This window comes from Sphaeramia orbicularis, chromosome 19 (genome assembly GCF_902148855.1).
Source record: "Sphaeramia orbicularis chromosome 19, fSphaOr1.1, whole genome shotgun sequence".
Taxonomy (NCBI): Eukaryota; Metazoa; Chordata; class Actinopteri; order Kurtiformes; family Apogonidae; genus Sphaeramia; species Sphaeramia orbicularis.
The window spans coordinates 35,979,483-36,001,477 of record NC_043975.1 but is presented as its reverse complement, the minus strand read 5'-3'; the positions used below and the strand labels follow the sequence as shown (position 1 = coordinate 36,001,477).

The window sequence follows — 21,995 nt, the reverse complement described above, 5'->3', positions numbered from 1 at the left end:
GTCTTTCTCAGAGAGCCAAAAGAAAAACCACATGGGTTTTGAGCTCCACCAGCAAAGCCTTACATTTCTTTTCTTAAAAAAAGAAATCAGTCCAACTAACCTCCCCCTTTATCATTGCCTAAAATTGCTCCTTACAGTGTGTCACAGCAAAAAAAAAAACCAAAACAATAAAATACCATCTGTTTTTTCACGGGCCTCGGCTCCTGCTATGCAGAAAACTTCCGCACTTAAATACCACATGAGTCAGATTAGTCCGCCAGTCACTTGCCCCTCAGACACACAGCGTTCATTTCCAATAGCACACTTGGCTGTCGCTGCTTTCAGACGACAAACTTGCTAAAGCTTGCTTTTCCCTCAACCTCGTCCTCTTTCTCTGAAAATCTCTGGCCTACTTTCTTTCATTTTGTGGAAAGCAGTGAAAACAACAACAGCAACAAAGAGCAAGTAACCTATGGACTGGTGAGCATTGGAGCCCACCATGCAATCCCCTCTCTCCCCCAATTTAGTGTGTGACAGTCATGTGAACAAGGCCATGCACATTCTTTCATGCATGAGCCCATAATTGCTGTAAGGATTCTGACAGGCCGACGGTGAAAAATCAAGAGCATTTCATCTGCAAAGCTGGAGGCTTTTTACTATGAAAATTTAGCATTTGTTTGATCCACAAATAACCCCATCGCAAGCGGTTCACTGACATCTCCAGTGACTCTGCAAACCTGCGCTGACACAGCAGTTGCACTAAAACAGTCAAGACAACTAAAGTGGCAGCATCTTTGAGGAACTAATAACATCAGGGGGATGAAGCATCCATATGATCTGGATTTATGCCCGGACACTTAATGGGTCCTGGAGGCCGTTTTAGGCCAGATTCACTTCAGCGAAGATGTCACTGAGTGCACCGTTAGAGCCAGAGAGCTCGTCTGTAAAGCCTATAATGAATAGTTAGAGCCCATGTGGAGAGGTTGAAAAAACAGAGGACTAAAAAGGAAAAGCACTGAGGGGGTAAAAAAAATGTTTAACTCCACCAGCAATCTGTTTCTAAACCCACGTGCAGAGGATAACATACCAGAAGACTACTGTCTGTGAAGTTTCTATTTAAAAAAAAAAAAAAAAAAAGTCCAGAAACAGATAAAGCCAGCAGATGTTTTTAGGATTGTCTTGTGCTTTTGAGCCTCACTGGTTTGGATTCCTGCTCAAAAGCACAAAAGCAGGAGGTGCAACAAAAAATATCCCACTGTTTTTTTCTGTTTTATTTTCAATCCTTATGATCCAATAAGCCTTGCAGCCACGTGATGACACTAACGGATGTAATGCCTCTTTCTCCTCTACACCCCCCAACACACACACACACACGCACACACACCACTCCCCAGTTGTGCACTAAATTTTTTATTACACTGAAGCAGTAAGGCAAAGAGCAGCTATACCACCACCCCCCATCATCTACACACACACACACACACACATTCCCCCTTCTGCAACTCCTCCGTTGAGCAAAACAATGTGGAGTCGAGTAAGGGATCAGAGGTCTTTTCCTGGGCCAAACCCCCACAGTCCCCCCCTCAGACGAGCTCACATGGTTTGAATCAATGCTGCCACTAGAGCTGTTTAGTGGGCCAGTTCAATAAATTCTATCAAGCTGGCCTGATATCTCGCTTTGAAAAAACAAAAAACAACATACATATATATGCAGTTTGTCCATTTAGTCTGTAGGAAATTATAATAATGTCATGCAACCTGAAAAAATAAACTGGGAAGAAGAGACTGAAGGAGAGGCCGATCGCAGTCAAAACCAAACAGTTGTGCATTTGCGTTTGTTGTTGCTGCCAAACATCAGAAATTCCTGTTTAAATTTCCCTTTGTCGCGTGTTTCTATAGTCTTGAGATGAGGAGGAAATTGGCCCTTAAGAGCCTGTGGAGATTCCTGCCTTTTACGCTCCTTGAGCTGTGAAAGACAACAGAGCTATCGGTTTTATAAAAGGCCTCGCTCCAGCTTTGTGCAGGGCAGCCCCTTTGAGGTAAAGAATGGGGAAAGGCCTGTGATACTTTGTTGTTGCAATAAAACTCTCCCTTATTGCTACAGATACAGTATCAATAAACTGCAACCTCTCTCCTCCATGACGATTACTCAACCGGAGAAAACTACATACTTTACACTGACGGACACACACATGCAAAGAGTCCTGGGTGATGTTTTAAAATCTATCAGATGCTGACGAGCTATTTTTAGATGTGGCAGAAACCTGTCATTCCTGATCAAATGCACTCAGACAGTAAAATATTCATCCCTGTTTACAACTAATAGGATTCAACATATATTATATTATTATGTGCATATTATGAAACTAAATGTTGAGCCAAATATGCTGTTTACACATGTCTACAGACAAATACCCTACAGAACCATGTCCAACTGATTCTTCAGCTTTTCCAAATATAAATCACTTTCTAGATATGCAGATAATTAATTCAGAGACTGACTGAGACATTAAATAGACAGGACTGTTCTGTTATAGGTGGTTCTGCTCACGGAAACTGGCTCATGGGTGCAGCTATCCAGATTACCAAGGGGAAGCCATGGGATAACAGGCAGGAAAGTTTGATCTGATTAACGTTGGCATGGCTTGCAAAACCTTGTCTGTATTAAGTGCATGTTTCAGGAAGGCAGAAGCTTTAGATAACATATCCTGGACCAGAGTGACGACGGGTTTTCTGGGAGGTTTTTTTTTTTCTGAACCTGGGCACATTCTGAGACAGGGAAGAGAGAGAACGCCGAAAGTGGGTCAAGTATATATAATTCAGTTATGAAGCTCAGTTATGGAGATAACATGGTTTTCTGTTTGGCACATATTAAGGTGTTTAAATAATTGAGGCAAAAACAGGCTGAGAACATAAGAATAAAGGCCGGGGAATAAGGATTCTGTGATTGTGGTGTGATAATAAAATCTGGTGTAGATTAAAGCATGTCAGATTTAAGGTTACAGAGATGAATAGAGAGGCTTTAAGTTGTCTGTTAGTGAAATGAAGTTGAGGAGGCAGGAGAAGACACCTACAGTGATTGGAGCCGTTCCAGTGCTGGTTTCTGATGGACGTGCTGTAGGGATGTGGCGCTCCGGGCACCAGTCCTTTCTCTGGGATCAAGCATCCTCTGCTCTGGTTGTAGTAATCCATCATTAAAAACGGGTTCGGGCTGGGATTCAGTCCCACAACGTCCACACTCTCATACATCATACGAAGCGGTACGAAAGCAGGGGATTATTATCAAGAAAAGAACTATAGTGGCGCAGGCAAAGAGCACACGGAGCCGATGGGTTTTCAGCTCCGCCACCAGCAGAGGTAGAGACTGAGGGAGGGGGGCAAAAGGGGGGGAAACTGCATTAAAATCGAATAAAAAGTGGTAAATCCAAACACAGCGTGGACGTCGGAGCATTTGGCATCTTCTTTTAGTGTGGTATTTATCTAAAAAAAATAAAATAAAATAAAAAATAAAAAAAAATAAAAAAATAAAAAAAAAAAACAAGCCGAGGTTCGGATCAGTGTCTCAATCTGAGAGAAGAATGTGTAAAAGCAGTGCGCATGGTTTCCACAAATCAAACCAAACGCGACACGATCAACTTTAGCAGCATTTATGGGTCCTATCGGCCTCGGTTTCAAACAGTCAGATCTGAGGCTGTATCCACACCACAAACACGAAAAAAAAAAAAAAAACAGCCGAATAAAATCCCACAGGAGACAACACAGATCTGCCCAGTCCGAGTGGGTAACGCACAGTGGATCCCCCCCACGCGCACACACGCACAAACACACGCACGCACACACAGACGCACACAGACGCGCAGATCACAGAGGAAAGCCGTCTAGTTGCAGTTTGTCCTTCGGGTTCTGCTCGGTTGTCCCGTGTGCGCCCTCCGCCGTGGGTGGACTCCTGTCAGCCCCGTGGATCAGTCGCCGTCCCTCCGTGCGGCTTTTCCCCCCTTTGGCTCAGACTGTTCAGTTCCACGGTTCGCGTGAAACATCCAGCACCGCCTTGTTTGTCTGTGGACAGAGCAGCCTACACCGTTCCCACACCGAACCGTGCGGATATCATGTTCTGCAGAAATGTGACAAGGCACAGCAGCTGAGGGCTCTGGCTCCACCTCCACTAGGCTTTTTTCCTCCTTTTTTCCCCCCTCCTCCCCCCTCTGTCTCTTTTCATGCGTGGCTCCTCCTCCGTTTAACCCCTTCACGGACGTCACCAGTGGATCTCCCTCTCTGCGAACACCGGCCCTGCGTGGGACTGTGCGCGGAGCCTGGTGTCCTGTCTCAGATTTAGGTGCGGGGGCTTTAAATAGGAATGTGTTTGAGGACATGATGAAGTTATATAAGCTCATTAATGAGTCTTTTATATCTTTACTCTGGCTTCGTGGACATAATGAGAGCTGCGCGGACTGTATCTCTCGCTGTTTTTCCTGGAAGTTCCCTCTATGTTCTCACTCTTTATTTGGGCTCCTCCTTCCAGACTAATGGGACCCTTTCCCCCATGCTCTCATCAGTCCCTACCCTCTGATTTTTTCTCCCCCAGCCTCTGTCTCCCTAATTTGCCTAATGCTATGCGGCTGAACTTTTCCTGAACCCACGGAAGTAAGCAGCCTCACCTCCTGGTGACCCACTGGCTGACTCGGATTCGCCTCTCTCCGGCTCCCTCTCATCCCACATTATTCAAGGTTTACCACCTTGTACACTCCGTGGAGTAACACCATTACACTTTTCCTCGAATGCTGCCCACAGAAGCGCCCCACTTCACCCACAACTGCATAAAGCATCTAAAGTACCACAGTCACCGAGTCACTGCAACTGACACTCCACTTTTTTCACGCCGTGTTATTACAGCTGTGGGATAAAGTCCAGGAAGTGTTTTGCATCGAGTTGCATCACCTCTGCGATAAAACAGAACAGTTACTCCACCTTTACTCTGCAACATTCCATGCAACATTGTTGCAGCTTGTTAAGCAAACATGCATCAATGTCATCCCCAAAGTTTGAGTGCATGCCAAAGCTATCATAGGTACAAAGACACTAATACTTCCTTTTTCTGAGTCATATGATACAGTCATTAGCGATGCCAATTAAGGTCACAGTCCAACACATCCCAACGTGTCTGAACACCAGTCTGTGTTGTACTTCAACCTGGGATTGTCATGTTATGTGAAGTTTAGCTGCTGGATCAACGTGCCTGTATTTTCTAGTTTTCAGAGTTCAATCAGATGTATTTGTACCAGAGGGCAGCCCAGTTAAATCACTGTTGTTCTTATTTTGCTGGTGAAACAGGGACGCTGCACCAGAGGTACACTTAGAAACATCTAGGGTTTGACATCAGGAGTTAAGACAAACTAAAACCTAAAACTTGTTTAATGGTAAACTTTTTCCCTTCCATTTATATACTAAGCATGTGTTACTTTCAGCTGCTTTAGGGTTTCAGTGGTGATGTGGAACTTTCTCCAAATAAAACCTGAATGCCTGTGTGAGCACACATATATTTACACATATGCGGACAATGCCAAAAACCCGTAGAACTTGTGCTGTAATCTACACCCGTAACTCACAATACCTCCCCTCCCCCATTCTCTATACACCTGAGCCACAGGGCACAGCCAGGTCTGACCAGCGTGGTTTTTGAGGGGGATTATCTGCATGAGGCTTGGCAGGGGGGCCCACTCCGCCCCCACTGACTGTGACACTTATTTAATGCAGACCCCAGTGTGTTTACACTGCCTGATAAGAGCCCAGTGTGCAGGCATAGGCCACTGCGACCCCTTGCCTGCACTGATAGTGCAGCCACACATTCCTTGACAGGATTAGCTCTATGAGTAATGGCTGTCAGAAAAATGCTAATTTTCCAGGCTCTGTTTTCTTCTCCAGGGGGAGAGCATTCATCGTTGGGTAATACACTGTGATTGCATTGAACAAACTAAGAGATAACAGATAGTTGATCATTGCTTCTAAGAGAGGGGGAGGGAAAATGTTACATTAGACGTTTTTTCTGTCTTTTTCCCAGACTTTTTGCTTTGTTTCACAGATTTCTGTAATTTATTTTTCATCAAAACTCCTTTTATCAGGCCAAAAACCCACCCAAAAAAACAGGCATGTGAAAGAAAAATAATGTAGTGTTTGTATCTGCACAAAAAAAGTGATAAAGGGGAATGCAGTGTGTCTTTTCAATTAGCTGTTGGAGAGTTGGATGTATTATTTTTACATCATTAGCAAAATGAGTGCTGTCTAGCGCCAGATGCTGTCCAGTCAATAATATGGGTCCTGTTATGACATGAAAACAGAGATGGAGATGACGCAAATACAGACAAAGCATTGGAAACTCTGCATAGGCAGTATACTTAATCCAGTCTCACAGAAATTAAAAACAAATGCTTTTATTATCCATATTTGCATTCTGATCAGTATTTTTAAAACTTAAAAATTATGTTAGTAACCTATGTTTTATTCTGACTGCAAACGCTTAAATAAAATGTATTTTCATTTGTAATTTGGTGACATATGAATGTAAATTCTGAGACACAGGGTAGAGTTGGTTTGAGCAACTGATGCCATACATACAGGAGAACAAAAAGTGGTCAGTGGTCTCTACTGCGTCATCAACACTGTGTAAAAGCACAGAGAAGAGAGAGACACAGTCACAAGAGGCTCAGCCCGCATTAACACACCAGTCCAGGTAGCTGTTCTTGTTCCCACTAAATGAACGTCACACTCCTAAGAACACAGAAAAGTACTTTGGTGCGGAGTAGAACCAGAGAGAATAGAGCTGTCTCAATTCACTACCTTGTGTGTATGAAGAAAGTCTTTGTTGAATAGGTTGGATTATTGCAAAAAGTCCATACAAACCAATGAAGAGGTCTGATTAAACTCAGACATGGAGGTCTCTGAAATAGCTGGTTATGTAAGCGCAACTAACAGAGGAATACCTCTAAACATAGTGGTGAATCAGAGCAAAGCTAGAGTTGAAAGGCTAGTGGATACAAGAACAAGAGAAAGGGGAGAGTATTGGAAGAGAGGGGAGAAGGGAGAACGGGGGAATTCAAAGAGTTTTATGGGCAAGGGCAGAGAGGAGATTGCTGGCTAGACCTTGAGGGTGTCAAACTATTTTTACTGCCCCCACTCTTCTTCTTTCTTCAACCCAATCTGGGGTGTTAGGAAGCAGTAAAAAGTGCCCCTCTTGCTGTTACTCCTCCAAGGAGATGAGCCGACAGGTTAGAACAAACAATAGGTCGTTATGTCATTTGGATTATTGTGTGTGATAAAAAAAAAAAAAAGTGGAGGATGAGGGCCTTGAGTGCAAAGCAGAGCTAGCAGCAGAGGAGCAGATCTTGGTTCAGCTAATTAGTGAATTTTTTTCAGTGGATTCTGGAGACAGTCCACCAACATCTGCAATCAGCTGTCCCTTGATTCCTCTGTTCCTGCTCTGGAGATCTTTTTTTCCATCATGGCAAGAAACACTTCCTGTACAGTGTGTTCTTTATTGGAGCAGACGGTCAAATCAAAACAGGGTGAAATCAAATTGTTGTAAAGTCATGGAAAAGTCGGCTGAGGTCTAGTTGGCCTAGAGACACTAAATGGGGTAAAAGGCAAAGGGAAAAACAGATCAGACTTGCTGTATCACTTGGACAACACTTGGCTTGGGTAAATGCTATCTCTTGACAAGATAAGGCCAGACATGTTGGAGTTAGAATGGCCTGGGCCTAATTTTAGAGTTCCTGTCTGCTTTAGTGGCTACTACACAAACACAGGGGCTCACGCTACACCTCCCCCCAAGCTCTCCTGCACATGTGCCAGCAGATGGCTAATGCCCAGACGATAAAGAAGTTGGGACAAGCCTCGGCAAAGCTTTCTATCTTTCTTAAATCTTCCCAGCAACCTAATGAAGCAACACAGCAGGGACAGAGAAAAAGGGAAATGCAGAGGGATGTGTTGTATGGCCTTGAAATGTGTCCTAATGTGAAAGACAGTGAGAGATTGAAAGATAGGGATGGTGTTGACCCAGGTCTCTATTACACTGTAGAGGAAAACATGCCGTCTGCATGTCAGCAGCATTATCTCACAACTGTGATGATCAACACCATAATCCCCCCACCCCCACTCCCACCACTGCCACAGCCCAGCAAACAACTTCCACATGCCTCTGTAACCAGCATCACATCTCCCCTGTGCACATGCCTGTGTGTTTACTTTTAAGTCTACCTGAAACTCTATGGTCCTGTCTGTTACCACCACGTTCCCCTTTACTGCCATTACAGTTTCTGTGTGTGTGTAATATGTGTGTGTTTGTTTGCACAGCTGGTTTTGTGCAGCCTGTACAGGCAGCACCAGCCAAACCCAACAGCTGTGCTCCCCGACAGCGAGCCAATGTGTAATGAGGGCCCGACCCTTCGATGTGAGAACAAGCTGCAGTTATCGATGAACACTGCACCGCTTCCACCTCCATTCTGTCAATCTACTGGATACACACACACACACACACACACACACACACACACACACACACATACACACACACACTCAAACCCTGACCTAAAGTTAAACTGTTCTATAGATCAGTGCATCTGTGTTTTGCTATCTTTAGTGTGGATGAGTGTGTGCGTGTATCTTTTCTAAAAAGACCTTCTTAGTGGCTGCAGGGATCTTTGTGAAAGCTACTCCCCCCGTCATTATCCCTTTAATGTCCCTCCAACAGCAGATTCCAGCATTTATGGTACAGGCCTATATCTGCCCATAAAGCCTTTTATTGTTTAGCCCAGCTCTATGGTGGCCGTAACCTGGTTTTCTCATTTTTTATGGGGACCTTCACTATATCACAGGGGGGAGAACAAAGCTGCCCACCATCGGTGTTTACCAAAGTATGGCCTAGTCATAAATCCATCATGGCCAGCGGCATTCTGGAAATACCTCAGCAGAGAGAGAGAAAGAGCAGGGGGGGAGGAGACAGAGCTTATTGTATAGCTTGTAGTCGTCCACACTCTATGGCCTTGAGTTAGAGAGCCCATCTCCGCAATGATCATTAGGTCTATGTTCCTTTGCACCAAGGCCATCACTCAGCAAATCAAGAGAAAATTGCTATGGATGTTACCCTGGAGGAAGGATATCTCAATATCCCTCATCCTGGGCTTGAAATGGCCCCCATTAGCTGTCAGGAACAAGGAGATGTTTAGTACATGTATGAATGGACAGCACTAATTCTATTAAAGAAGACAAGAAAGACAAAGTATAAAAGAGCAACAAAGTGAGCAGTCAAGGACGATAAAGGAGTGAAAGTAAGAGTGATAAAAGAGGGAAATACAGTATTGCAATGATATGGTGCAGAATAGTGCAGACTAGGTGCAAGGCTACAGTCCCTGCTCTGCTAAAACTCACTCAGAAATTGGCTTCAGCGAAGCAATTATAACTGAAGCTACATTCTCTTTACATATGTATAAAATCATTTATTTCCTCGATGTGCAGAATACCCAGTGGCCATCAGAGTTCAAGTCTACCAAGGTCTTCGGTGTTACACTGAATAGACTCAATGTGTAGCATAAAAGATATCATGGAAGTAAAGCAAGGCATTCAGCTAAGTTATACAACCTTTGCATATACACCACCAAGGCTAATATTGTTAACACCAGGGCCACTCAAACAACAACTAGCTATGCTCTGCCACAGACTTCACATGTCACACTAACGCATCACACGTGTACTATTGTGTCACTGTACAATTCTTAACCACTAATTCACTCACAGCAAGCTTGGGTTAGAGAGTAAAATAATATTCTATTATATCTTAAAAATATCATTTTCTAATGAATTCAAGTCAGCTATTAGTGAACTGCCTTCTATTTCATATATTCTCAGACTTGATGCTCTTGAATATAACTGGGATGTTGAAGCATAAAAAAAAATCCTCTGCTTTTCATGTACTATGTGGTAATATTAGGTTTTCTTTCAGTGGCATTCTTCTGAATTTATATTTGTGAACAAACATTTTGCAATTTCAACCATGAGTACCGATTGTTAAGCTTTTAGAGGGCAAGAGTGACAACTGGGAGGGACAAATGTACTTCTTTCAAGAAGTCTCAAGTGTTACTCAAGGACTCCCTGTTACATTTTTCATCCATCATTTCTTCCTTTTGTGCGTTCAGATTCTTGACCACAGTCTTACACATCTGCTCTTAAACATAAAGTTAAAAAACTTATTGTAATTTGATGGTATGGACATAAGAAATACTTGTCCAGGCTTTCAGTCTGGCTTTGATTTTGTATATGTTGCCTGATGTCGCCTTTCCATTCCCTTTTCCCTCCCTGCGCAGCGTTTCCTCTTTCCCACCCTCCCTCTCACCATTTTCTTTCTCTTTTTTTGTTTTTGAAGTGCTGCAGAGGGCCGATTTCCCATTTTCCATTCAGAAGTGTGATGTTCAGGGTGGCCTAGAGGGGATATGAGAGGAGGTGAGGTTGGGGGGGTTAGTGGTTCGCTTTAAGTGGATTGCCCTCAGTCTTGTTGTGCCCAGCCCAAAGCATTATAACGCCTCGGCGAGTGACCTCCACTTGAGTGGTGCCCCTAACACCAGCGCCGGGCAGGGCACACTGATTGTTGTGCTTAGTACAAAGACTGAATGTGTGCCCTGAACCGCGTAGAGGTTGGATAACTGTAGGCTGAATGTGCAGTCAACACTCATGGAAACGGTGGAGTGTGTTTTGTGTACGTGTGCACGGGGGTGTTGGTGATGCAGCTCTAATCCTGCACTTGTGCTTTCATAAAACCAGACTGCTATTTCCTGGATGTATGCGCTTTTGGATCCTGCTTTTTATGTTTTCCGCTGCATTAATGCCTGTGCCGGTGCACATTCCCGCCGGGCGATGTCAAATGTTCAAAAGTGGCGAGGCTGGTTCAGATGTTAATGAAACATGTGAAAACCCCTGCTTAGCCAGCAAGTTGGGAACTGGGGACAACAAAGGCCCTTGAGAGAGCAACAGACTGCTGCGGCTCAGAGCATGACAAATGCCCCTGCCATCATCACCACTGTGGCCCCTGTTGCCTTGTCTTTTATATGGAGGTGGAGGGAGGCCAGTAGTGGGGGATCTGCTTCATTCTAACCTAGGGAGGGGAGCAGAAGGAGGGTTAATGGAATGGATGACTCTGCCACATTAAAAGAGAAGGAACGGAGTGATGAGGGTGAGGGAGGAGGAGTCATCAGCATTTCAAATGAATGAGACACAGGGAATGTAGATGGAGCAGTACTCCTTTTTCTCTACTATCTCTCACTCTCTGTTACTGTCCACCACGCCACAAAGCTGTTTGTGTATATACTACGTGTGTACGTGTGAAACAGAGGAGTTAACTGGATGAGAGCCAACATGCTTTACCCATAAGCATCGGGGGTGCATGTAGGTCAATTTCATCTGAGAGAGCCGAGGACAGTCCTGACTGTGAAAAGCGCTATATCAGAACACATTTTTATTGCGTTCCAAATGTTTCTGCAGTCAAAAGGTTTCCTCAGCTTAGCCTCAGATAAAAGCTCAGCCTTTGTTAGACAACAAACCCAGAGAATGGTTGTGAAAATGAATGCCAATGTCAAACGTTTGCCCTCAGGACTTGGCTTGTCCTACCAGTAACATTTAGGGAATGATGAAAAAACAAACACTGTAAAAATGGAGAACTACTGAAAACATGAACATCACATGGTTTATCATATGCCCAAGTATGCATCTGTGTCTCCCAACACAGCACAACTACTGTGGTGTTGCTTAACCTTGTTACACACATCCTCAGTGACATGGCTTTTACTGACTGGAACATTTCACCCAAACAAATCTGCCTTGGCAAGTATACAAAAGTTCAAAACAAAGCATCAGCTCCCTGCTTCATCTCTGCAGCTTCACAGAAAGTAAACTGGAGAAAAATACATACATTCAGCCCCCCTTAGATATTTACCTCCCCATGTTGAAAAGCTCAAATACTCTTCAGTATAGCCACTTTTCCAGTTAGGCCGATTACATTACAGCTCCATCTGTGACAAAACTTTCAAGACTTACAAAAAAAGGCACAGAAGGCTTTGGACTGATATAAATAAAGCTCAGCGGTCTCTATGGCGACCTAAACCATCTGTGTCGTGTACCCGTAGAGAGGGGAATGTCTCAATAGTAAGTAAATAGGGTAATACAAAAAGTGAATAGCTCAGAAGGGCAGATCATTAGCTGGCCACATCTCACTATTCTCTGTGTGATACCAGGACTGGAGGGGGGTTGATACATGAAAAAAGAAGCCTGATAATATTTAACCAGTACAGATCTATCATCAATCTGGACCCCTCCACACACACACTCCATCACTCCTCACCCCCAGCTCTGGCCTATTGTCATTCAGACCCTGGCTCCCTTTCACTCCTTATTCAATATTTTTAAGCCATTGTTCCACCTTACATGCCCCCAACGAACTACATTACTTTTCCCACTCAGTTCTGAAAGAGAGGGGCAACAGCCAGAAAAAAACATAATATGTTATAGTGTCAGGAGTAACAAAAACATCAGCCGCCCATAGCAAAAGTCTGTGTTTTGCATGCATTCTCATGCTGCAAAGTCCAGGCACAAGCATCCACGGCGTTGCACTTTCTCTCCTCATACTTGCACACACACCCTTTCTCTCTGATTCTTCCTCCACACACAGTGACCCTGTGGGCTTTACTTGGTTCTTTGAATGAAAAAGAGAAGTCATTTATCCGACTCATCTTCACTGCACCTCGCAGCACCTTTTAAAAACACTCTTTATTCCTTGCTAACGCTAAAGCTGCACCTTACTGACAGTATGATGGAGAGCCCCATTCTGCCTCCCCTTTTTACCCACCCTCTCTTGTTCTCTCTCTCTCTCTCCCCGTCTGTCTCTGGAGCTTTCCTTGTCTTTCCATCCATGCTGCCAACAGCTTTTGCAGAAAAGTGAAGAGTAAGCTTCAGTGGCGATGTAAGAAAGTGTATCTCTGTGTGCGTGTGAGCATCAGTGTGTGTGTGTGTGTGTGTGTGTGTGTCTGAGGGTGTTTTGGAATGGATCCCTGTGTATCAATGTTTGCATGTTTAATCAGAAAAAAGGTGCCACAGTGAAATGTGTAAAAAGGTGTAGGGGGGGTGAACTGGGGTTGGTAGGAGGGAGGGTGGGTGTTCGCAGATGAGCCTGCTCATGTGTGGAGGTGAGAACAGGCTGCTGGGAGGCTTGGTGTGTCAGAGCTCATCAGGAGTTAACAAAATCATCCTCCAGAACCTGTCAATATTCACCACCGCTGCATCCTGTCTCCTCATGCACTCTTTTATGTTCCTGTGTAAATGTGTTATATACCCTGAACATAACACATTCACCTGTCAGCTGTTGCACTGCGTTCGATTTTACTGATCGATTAGGTTCATCTTAGATTTCCTGTCTTCCACTGAGTGTATACAGATTTACAATATTGGAGCATTCTTGTGGATCGGTGGTGTACTACGATTCATCTACCTGAAGGACACCTCAAACATGGAGTGTATTTACACTGACTTGAGCATCCCAGTTATTATCAGGTTTGTGTCATATCTTGTTTTGATGTTAAATGCAGACTCATACAATAAAACAATATATTACACTTTTGCATTGGTTTCACTTTGGACACAGTGCCTTTTCCCATTGATGTAAGAATCATATCTAAATTTGCAGGCCTTATCCCTGTTTTAAGGAACCCCATTCTGCATGCTGCTATAATCTGAAAGAACCTGGGCTACTGCTGCATATACTTTTTATACTTTCTTGTGAGAGTTTTTCACAAAATAAGTGCCTTCTGGAACAATGAAGAAGCAAAGTTCTGTCTTATGAAAGAATTACATACACTTTTAGTTTAGCTAGATTGCAAAAACATTGAAACGTTGACTCACTCTAGTAAAACAGGCTATAAGAAGCTGTACAGTGGAGCATCTCAGGTCACAATGGAACACATTTAAGAAACAGAACTATGTGGCAACATTCAACCCAAAGACTTGGCTTTTATTCAGGAACATCTGGACTGGATATCAAGCTTAGTCACCATTAATAACACAAATAGACATTTGTGTAGCAAACACCACAACCACCTGCACAAACAGCACCCATTCATCAACAACCAGAATATACTGTATGTATTTATTAGAAACAGGCTGATTTTGTCTGTTCGGCCGATTAGTTTGTGCCGACAGGATGTTTTACAAATGATCAGTACTAACAGAAGATGCTGCCAATAATGACCAATGGTTATTATTAGTTTTGTAAACTGAAAATACAGACTTTGAGGGAAAATAAAAGCTCAAAAGATAAAAATCGCTTAATATTTTGCAGTCAGTTTCAGGTTCAATTTCACACTTACTCAATAACTTTGTTCATTTCAATAGTCTGTGTACTTCTGTAGGTAAAGACAATAAATTCAGACATGCCCAATGCATTTTCAATTTCCAAACTTTGGGGAAGGAGGGCAGGGATGATATCAGCCGATTCATCAGCTATCTGCTTTTTCCTGCTCCAAACGAACGTTATTATGTTTCAAAATCCACTATCAGAGAAAGAAAAAAAAGAGGAAAAAAAATTCATTATCAGTCAACCCCTAGGATTTATCATGCAGGATATGAATTTTTTCTGTGGTCCATGTAAACGGTGTATCCCAAATATGATCTTGGATAAGCAAATGAATGCACATATAAACACAATCACTGTTGTACTGAAAAAACACACACTGATGCATATTTTCATAAGCACACAGCTAAGTCCCTGGCTGTCTAGACTATATTTGACCAGAGGTGTGGATGCTCTCAGGTCCCTGTGTTTATCAGCTACTGTTTCTATGCAACACAGCCGACATCAACACTAAAGGCTCTAACCTAGTTGGCCGAAAGCCCATCTCTCTCCTCTCTCTCTCTCTCTCTCTCTCTCTTTCTTTCTTTTTTTTTTTTTTTTTTTTACTTCCCCCCTCTTTTGCTCTCTCTCTGGATGGATCATTCATCACTCCCTCCCTTCCTCTTTCCCTCTATACAGCATCTTGGTCCACAACATTAGCCCCACCAATACAGCTGTTCCTGGAGATAAAGTCACACTCGCTGCAAGTCTGAGTTGAAATAAAAATAAATAAAATAAAATACAGGAGCAGGAAGTGACTTCAGCCACTACTTCACTTCACTACCTCAGCAAAAAATGTTAAAGAAAATAAATACAATAAGTCCATACACTGTCAAGAGCACAGAAAAAACAGGTTACACAACTTCAACTTCACTGCTATGAACCTTACATGGCATCTTTAGTTAATGAAGTATAAATGTCTCAAGTCCAGGGGTGGATTCAACTGCCATCTGCCTATCTGATCAAATGTACATGTCTGATGTTCAGGGTTGTGCTTTTATATATTACATTCAACCAAACATCAGTTATGGCCCTCTAAAAACCCTTAACATGTTAATCAGATCCCTCTGTTGATGTTCACCTCATGTTTCCAGTAACAGAGACAAGATACATCTGATTTCTGTTTGTGAGTTTAGCCGTTTTGAAATCGGTTTTGTAACAGGCATTTACAAATGTGTCGAGGTTGGTGTGGCTGTCAAGGGTCAACATACAGTAACGGATGTTAAAAAGCACACAAAAACAACCAGTAATGACCTAGGATTTCTACACTTCCCCACTATAACTGTAACTTCCCCATGTTGCAACATGACTGACATCAACATGTCGTATATTCCAATATTTTTGTGTCAGAAATGAATTTGGAAACAGTTGCCGACCAATAGTTTAGTCAGTAGTTTAGTAATTTTACATTCCTTTCAAAATTGCTTGAAGTATTTGGAAAGTTACACTGAATTCCTTAGAAGTCTGACACTACAGCTGCATAATAACACTGTGCAATGATTTTGCATGAAGACAACACAAACAAACATGGAAGAAAGTGGAAAGAAAAGTATATAAAAGAGGGACCATATTCTGTCATATGGACCAGGTTCAGGTATGAAGAGTTTGACTTGGGCCAAAAAAACAGTTTGCAAAAAAATATGACACAAATGGATCCAAGCAAAACACTCAAACACCTCTAACCTTTTCACTGTCTACACAAGAATGATGCCAAACAACACAGACAATATCCACATGTTACGTTTGGCTGAACTTCTGAAAAAAGGGAAAAATAAAAGGAGAAAACAAGCAAAGATGACAAAATACCTGTCGAGTATATGGTCCAACATGTCACAAGAAATAGGATTCTCCATGTGGTTATTTTTCAGCAGAAATGTGGTTTATAGTGATATGTATTGTTGTCTGAAAATGAAATGAACTATATCTGTATCAGAATATGAGATTTTGGACACATAGACCTACCTGAGATAAAATGGAACAAATATATGTAACAGCATGGAAGAGCTCTATAGGCTACATTTACTGTTTTACTGAAACTAGGAGAATAATAACACAGCAGATAGAGATAAAGATAGAAGAGATAGACAGTTAACAGAAAGATTATAGGACACTGAGGACTGATCATCCATCCATCAATCCATCCATCCATCCTTCCTTCCTTCCTTCCTTCCTTCCTTCCTTCCATTCAATTAAATTTTATTTATAGAGACTAGGGATGTAAACAATTAATCGACTAACGATTAATAAGAATTTGCTCAATTAAATTATCAATTGCTGGTTAATTGCCCTTGTCCACCTGTCCACACCTGTCCAAAGGCTGCTGGTTTGTCCGTGCTGCAACGCCGCAGCTGGGATAGCAGGACATTGAACCGGATCATGGCCTTGATGAGTTAGAATGGCTTTATGGACATGGTGGAGCGAAACACAGACCAGCCCACCTCTTTGTGGGAGCGGTGCACCCCCGACTAAATACACGCACAAATGCGGGGTCTGTATCAGAGTGTTTTCCCTGGAGGTTGGTCTAGTCCACGGTCAGTGAGACAGAAGTTGAAAACAGGAGGTGGGGAAAAGATAAATGAGCGAAAAGTTCCACTTTCACTTCTGCGGGGGCACAGACTGCACCACCCCGTACCCCTATAGTATTACAAGTAGGACAGAAAGTGACACACACACGCGCACGGTTACCAACCAACACGCACGCATCCCCCAGCTGAACTGCGCACGTTCAGCTGAGTAACCCCCCCCACTGATGAAATGCACGCACATGCACCCTCCCATTACACACCGCCACATCAACAGATGAATTCCACAGGAAACACTGACTGTATCCAATGGTTCAGTAATTCAATCATTAAGGAATATGACATGCTTATTTGATGAAGTATATAAACAATATTTAGCTTTTATTCTTATAGACCGTATTGAAAAAGAAATTCAGGTTTTCAGGAAAATCGCTAATTATCAATTAATTATTAATTGATCAATAAGGTCAGCCAACTTATGATTAATGAATAATGATAATTTGCATCCCTAATAGAGACCAATATCACAACAAAGTTGCCTCACAGAGCTTTACAGAAATTGTTGAATTGATAAAAAAAAACACACAATGTGTTTCATCCATCCTTCCTTCCTACATTCCGTCCATCCATCCATCCATCCATCCTTCCTTCCTTCCTTCCTTCCTTCCTTCCTTTCTTCCTTCCCTTCCCTTCCATCCGTATGCCCTGTGGAGCTCAGATAAAGGATAATGGATCTACTGACATTCAGATGCCCCCAAAATTTCCCATTAAACACCGCCGTTAGTATAAGTAAGTAACAGTATGCCAATACACACTTGGCAGTAAAATGGTGCTGCACCCCCATGCAATGAAGCATGGAACACAGGTGTGTTCAGACAGGTGCATGTGCAGCCTTGCATATTATTAACAATGTGCACAAACATGTACAATACAGCCATGTCTACTGCATGCAATGTATTTCCATACACTGAAAAACGCCTATATATTTCTGCTTGAGGTGATAAAGCTATTAAGGAAGTTGGCACAAAACACTCCCTCCCTTTCTTTCTCCTTGTCACACACAAACATACAATGCCCTGAGGGCCTGGAGCTGAGGGAGCTGCTACGCTACACCTGCAAGGTTCAAGCTGAAGCACTTAACCAGAGCTCAGGCTGAACTGGAAGTGATAATCATAATTTGTGTCATAGAGGCCTCAGCTGAATAACAATGACGTGTCACATCCACAGTTGAGACGCTGCCTAATAACAGCTGAATGTGTGTCGGCCTACTGTTAGGACAAGAGCACATACGCAGCGTCTGACACTGATGCACACAGGTTGTACAGCTACACTCAGGAAGTTTCATGCATCTCAATAGACACAAGCTAATTAAACAGGTTGAGTCAATAGATGTATGCAAACAATCAATGTGTAGAATTAGACAACTGCTCTGAGGCATCACACATTCACAAACAATGCAATCTGTACATGAATACGAAGGAAGAGCAATGACCAACTGACTTATTTCAGTTTGGTATGTGTTCAAGGAAGCTCTATTGTACAAAATGACAACGTCTGCAATGATAAAGCTATATTAGGTACTTTGTTAAAACCCAACAACCGGCCTAGACACACGCATATAGCAAATCCCATCATCAGCAACATGCAGGTGCACGATCATTCCAGCAAAAGAGACAATGGACAGCATCCTCTCTCACTGTGCCAAAAACCCAGTCGTCTGGCAAAACAGCTGAGTGGGACACATGAGCCAGGGTATTTGTGTTGTTCGACAGCAGACACACACACGCACACACACACACAGACACACACATAGTATGGCTGACACACACAGGCTTTGACAATGGGACTTGGACTCAGACCCCGTTTCACCTTTTGATGAATATCTTCCATATGAGGAGCATCCAATCACAAAAAACACAATGCAGGTTAATTACTGCATTTCTGATGTGTAGGGTTTACTTTTGGTGAATCATAATTCTCTCCACCTATAAATCTGTCTCATATGCATTTATATCTGTGTTATTTTATTGCATTTTACTTTATTTTATTGTGTGAATAAATATTCATCTTGTGCATGTACTGGCAATTCATAGGCAATTATATTACACAGAATGTCTATAGTTGTTTTTATTGCTTTTTGCACATTTGGGAGTTGTGTTGAAGCTCTCGTTTCTCTGTTTTAAACAATTATGTATGCAGCAGGTAAATATCAGGTTTTCTGATTGATATGAAAATATGCCTCTCCCTTTGAGATTCTAACATTACACTGCGCTCCAAAAGCTAAATGTCAGTCAAATAACAATTATTTCCAAAGTATTTGTCAGAGTGACATTTCACCAAAGAAGGTTAGAGACTATTGTTGTCATGGTAACCAATACAATTTCCTGACATGAAAAAAAAAATACAATTTTTCAAAGAAGTAAGAAGTGTTAAATACCAAGAACAGAACTGAGGTGTGCTATACAATGGGATATAATCACATACTACTGAATAAGTGAACTTCTATGTACGACTAGGATCAATAAAATATAAACAGCAAAAAATAAATAAATTAATCAAATAAAAGGTTTTTCAGAGAATTGCCTTATCTGCTGCTCCTTCTTAGAAGCTCTAACAATGAGCTACAGATGTCATTGTTCCAAATAATGGCTCTTTGTCCGCTTGGTTGTGGCACTGGTTTGAGTTGGTTAATAAATGAAGAGCCCCTTAGTTTACAGAGTTCACTTCACATCAGTGTACTGCACTCACTGTATTAGGCTTTAAGACACAGCTGTCAAACTCATTTTAGTTCATCTACAAACTATCCTTTAAAAATGTGAATAACATGAAGAACCATGAACACCCTGAAATTTAAGAGCAATTTTACTAATATTATGCCTCATCTTATCATTTAACACATGTTCATTACAAGTTACAGATCAACGTGGATCTAAAAATACACAAAGCATTTAGTAACAGGCAGAATATTGTTAAAACTGCACTTATTTAAGACATTTCATGTTCATATTTGTTTGGATTATTCACATTTTTTGTGTATGTAATTTGATTTTTTTTTTTACATTAAAACAAAATTGGAGTTGTCATTATTTATAGGTTATTATGATAGTATATTACAGATCTGACCCACTTTAAGAATTAGGAATCTTTATTCTGTCAGTATCGTAGATCACACTGGATATGCACCACACACCGAAATTGGTGTTTAACCCACCACTAGAACATGCAGGAGTGAATAAGTCTGAATGTGGAACCAGAACTAAAATGATTTTGACCCTTGATTGTTATTATTCCAGTGTCATTTCTGCATTTGACAAACTCATCCCACTGGAGGCTTTAGCGGGCCGGCTTTGACCCACGGGCCGTATATTTGACAGTCCTGCTTTAAGAGATCTGATATTTTCTCCTTCTCATTCTTCAGTTCTGTATCTGTCCTGAACCATTCCGCCTGTCTCTCTTCATCTTTCTGCATATCTTAAACAACACCGATTTTTCATCGGCCTCTTCCTCTCTCATATCGTCTTCCCCAGTTGCTCTTTTGCTCGCTGAGGAAATGTACAACTCTATATAATCAACATAACCGCTTCGCAGAGCTGCCATGAGGTTTACTGGTCACACAGCTGTAATTCCTTGGGCTCATCTTACGCCGAGCGGCATTCAAAGGCCCATGCAGGCAGTGAGAGGGACGCCAGCTGCCCCTCATATGCACCTCTTGGTGGTTACACTGACTGAGTCGCTAACAAAAGAAACTCTAAGACGGTGTGTGTCCGTGCATAACAATCAAAGGGTGTCTTTCAGCGGATGCATATATGCATCCAAGCAAACTCTCTTCAATATGAGCCAATGTTTGTACTCTTTCTAGTGATCAGATACATGTACATCTCTACCACACCTGCATATTAACCCATACAGAGCCAGTGCTTCTTTTGAGGTAGTTCCCAAATTCATTTTTGTCTAGATTTAACCTTTCTTAAGTGATTTATCACTATTTATTATAATATCATCCTCTGTATTTTGCTTTTTTCCCTTTTTTTTCAGTGAAAATCATGTATTTCCTATGAATGTTCAAATGGGTCACATCCGATGACCATGAAAAGATGATGAACTGCATTTTACACCAATTATTTACATGAATTTTAAGGATCAGTGGATCAGAAATTATTAAATATTTTAGAACAGTAGATGATTTTGGTCAGTGGTGGCTGTTTGGGTATTTATGGGTTAAATAAACATTAGAGGCCTCATCGTTCACAAAGTTTCAACACCGGAACCAATACTGACAGCCTGGCTTCAAAATACATCAATTGTCATTAAAAAAAAAGAAAATTCAATTTTACTTTTTGTGTGAGCTTTCATTTTTCAGCAGCTTCACAACATAAAAAATACATACTTTTCCTCAGTGTGTTTTAATTTGTCTGTTTCAACTCTCAGCCCACTGGCATTCTTATACTCAAAGCAGTTTTACAACATAAAAAAGCCTACTTAGGCAACCAAGTAGGATTAGAATGATAAATAAGAATGTATATATGCATTTGACAGTCTCGGTAATAGGTTAGGAAATATGAGGACAGAATTAAAACAGGAATTTCAGAAAACAGAAACAGATCTCAGTATCCAGTAGCTACTTAGTGTGACCTCCCTTTATACTCTTCTACATAGATAATATGAGAATCACTGCAATAAACTAATGCTATTTTACACCAGGTTTTATTCAACATATGTACATCACACACATAAATACATTTTTTGTGAGTTTTCAATAATCTAAATAATAGTGTACAATATTTCCCTGCATTTTCATGTTGTGTCTTCATAAAGAGACTGAGGGTGGATTCATACCTACTTCATTTGGTCCTTTTAACATGGACCAGAGTTCGCTTCTCTGGAAAGTCTGGACTTTTTTTTAGGTGTGAATACAAACATGCGAACTCTGATTCGAATCAAACAAGTGGACCGAGACCACCTCCACTTCCAAATGGACTCTGGGCCAGTTCACTTCTGGTGGGAATATAACCGGCCTCGAGCCAAAACAAACCAAAAAACCATGTGCCTTTTTGTGCTTGAGGATACACTGTAGCCGC

General features: G+C 41.9%; 1 protein-coding gene and 1 long non-coding RNA gene across 6 annotated transcripts in view; one reads left to right on the top strand and one right to left on the bottom strand.

The window, feature by feature from the left end:
- The window catches only part of raraa (retinoic acid receptor, alpha a), a 196,719-nt gene that overhangs the window by 44,482 nt on the left and 130,242 nt on the right, over nucleotides 1-21,995 (bottom strand). The window contains exon 1 of one of the 5 annotated variants that reach the window (XM_030121477.1): nucleotides 3,054-3,231. The exons of the other annotated variants lie outside the window; for them this stretch is intronic. Coding sequence (XP_029977337.1) covers nucleotides 3,054-3,231 — 178 coding nt within the window. Of the gene's footprint in view, nucleotides 1-3,053; nucleotides 3,232-21,995 lie in introns of those variants that run through there. 5 annotated transcript variants of the gene reach the window in all.
- Nucleotides 395-21,825, top strand: LOC115410066 (uncharacterized). Its single transcript, XR_003934047.1, has 5 exons — nucleotides 395-405; nucleotides 6,121-6,124; nucleotides 12,145-12,150; nucleotides 15,298-15,313; nucleotides 21,735-21,825. It is a non-coding gene; the product is annotated as an uncharacterized LOC115410066 (long non-coding RNA).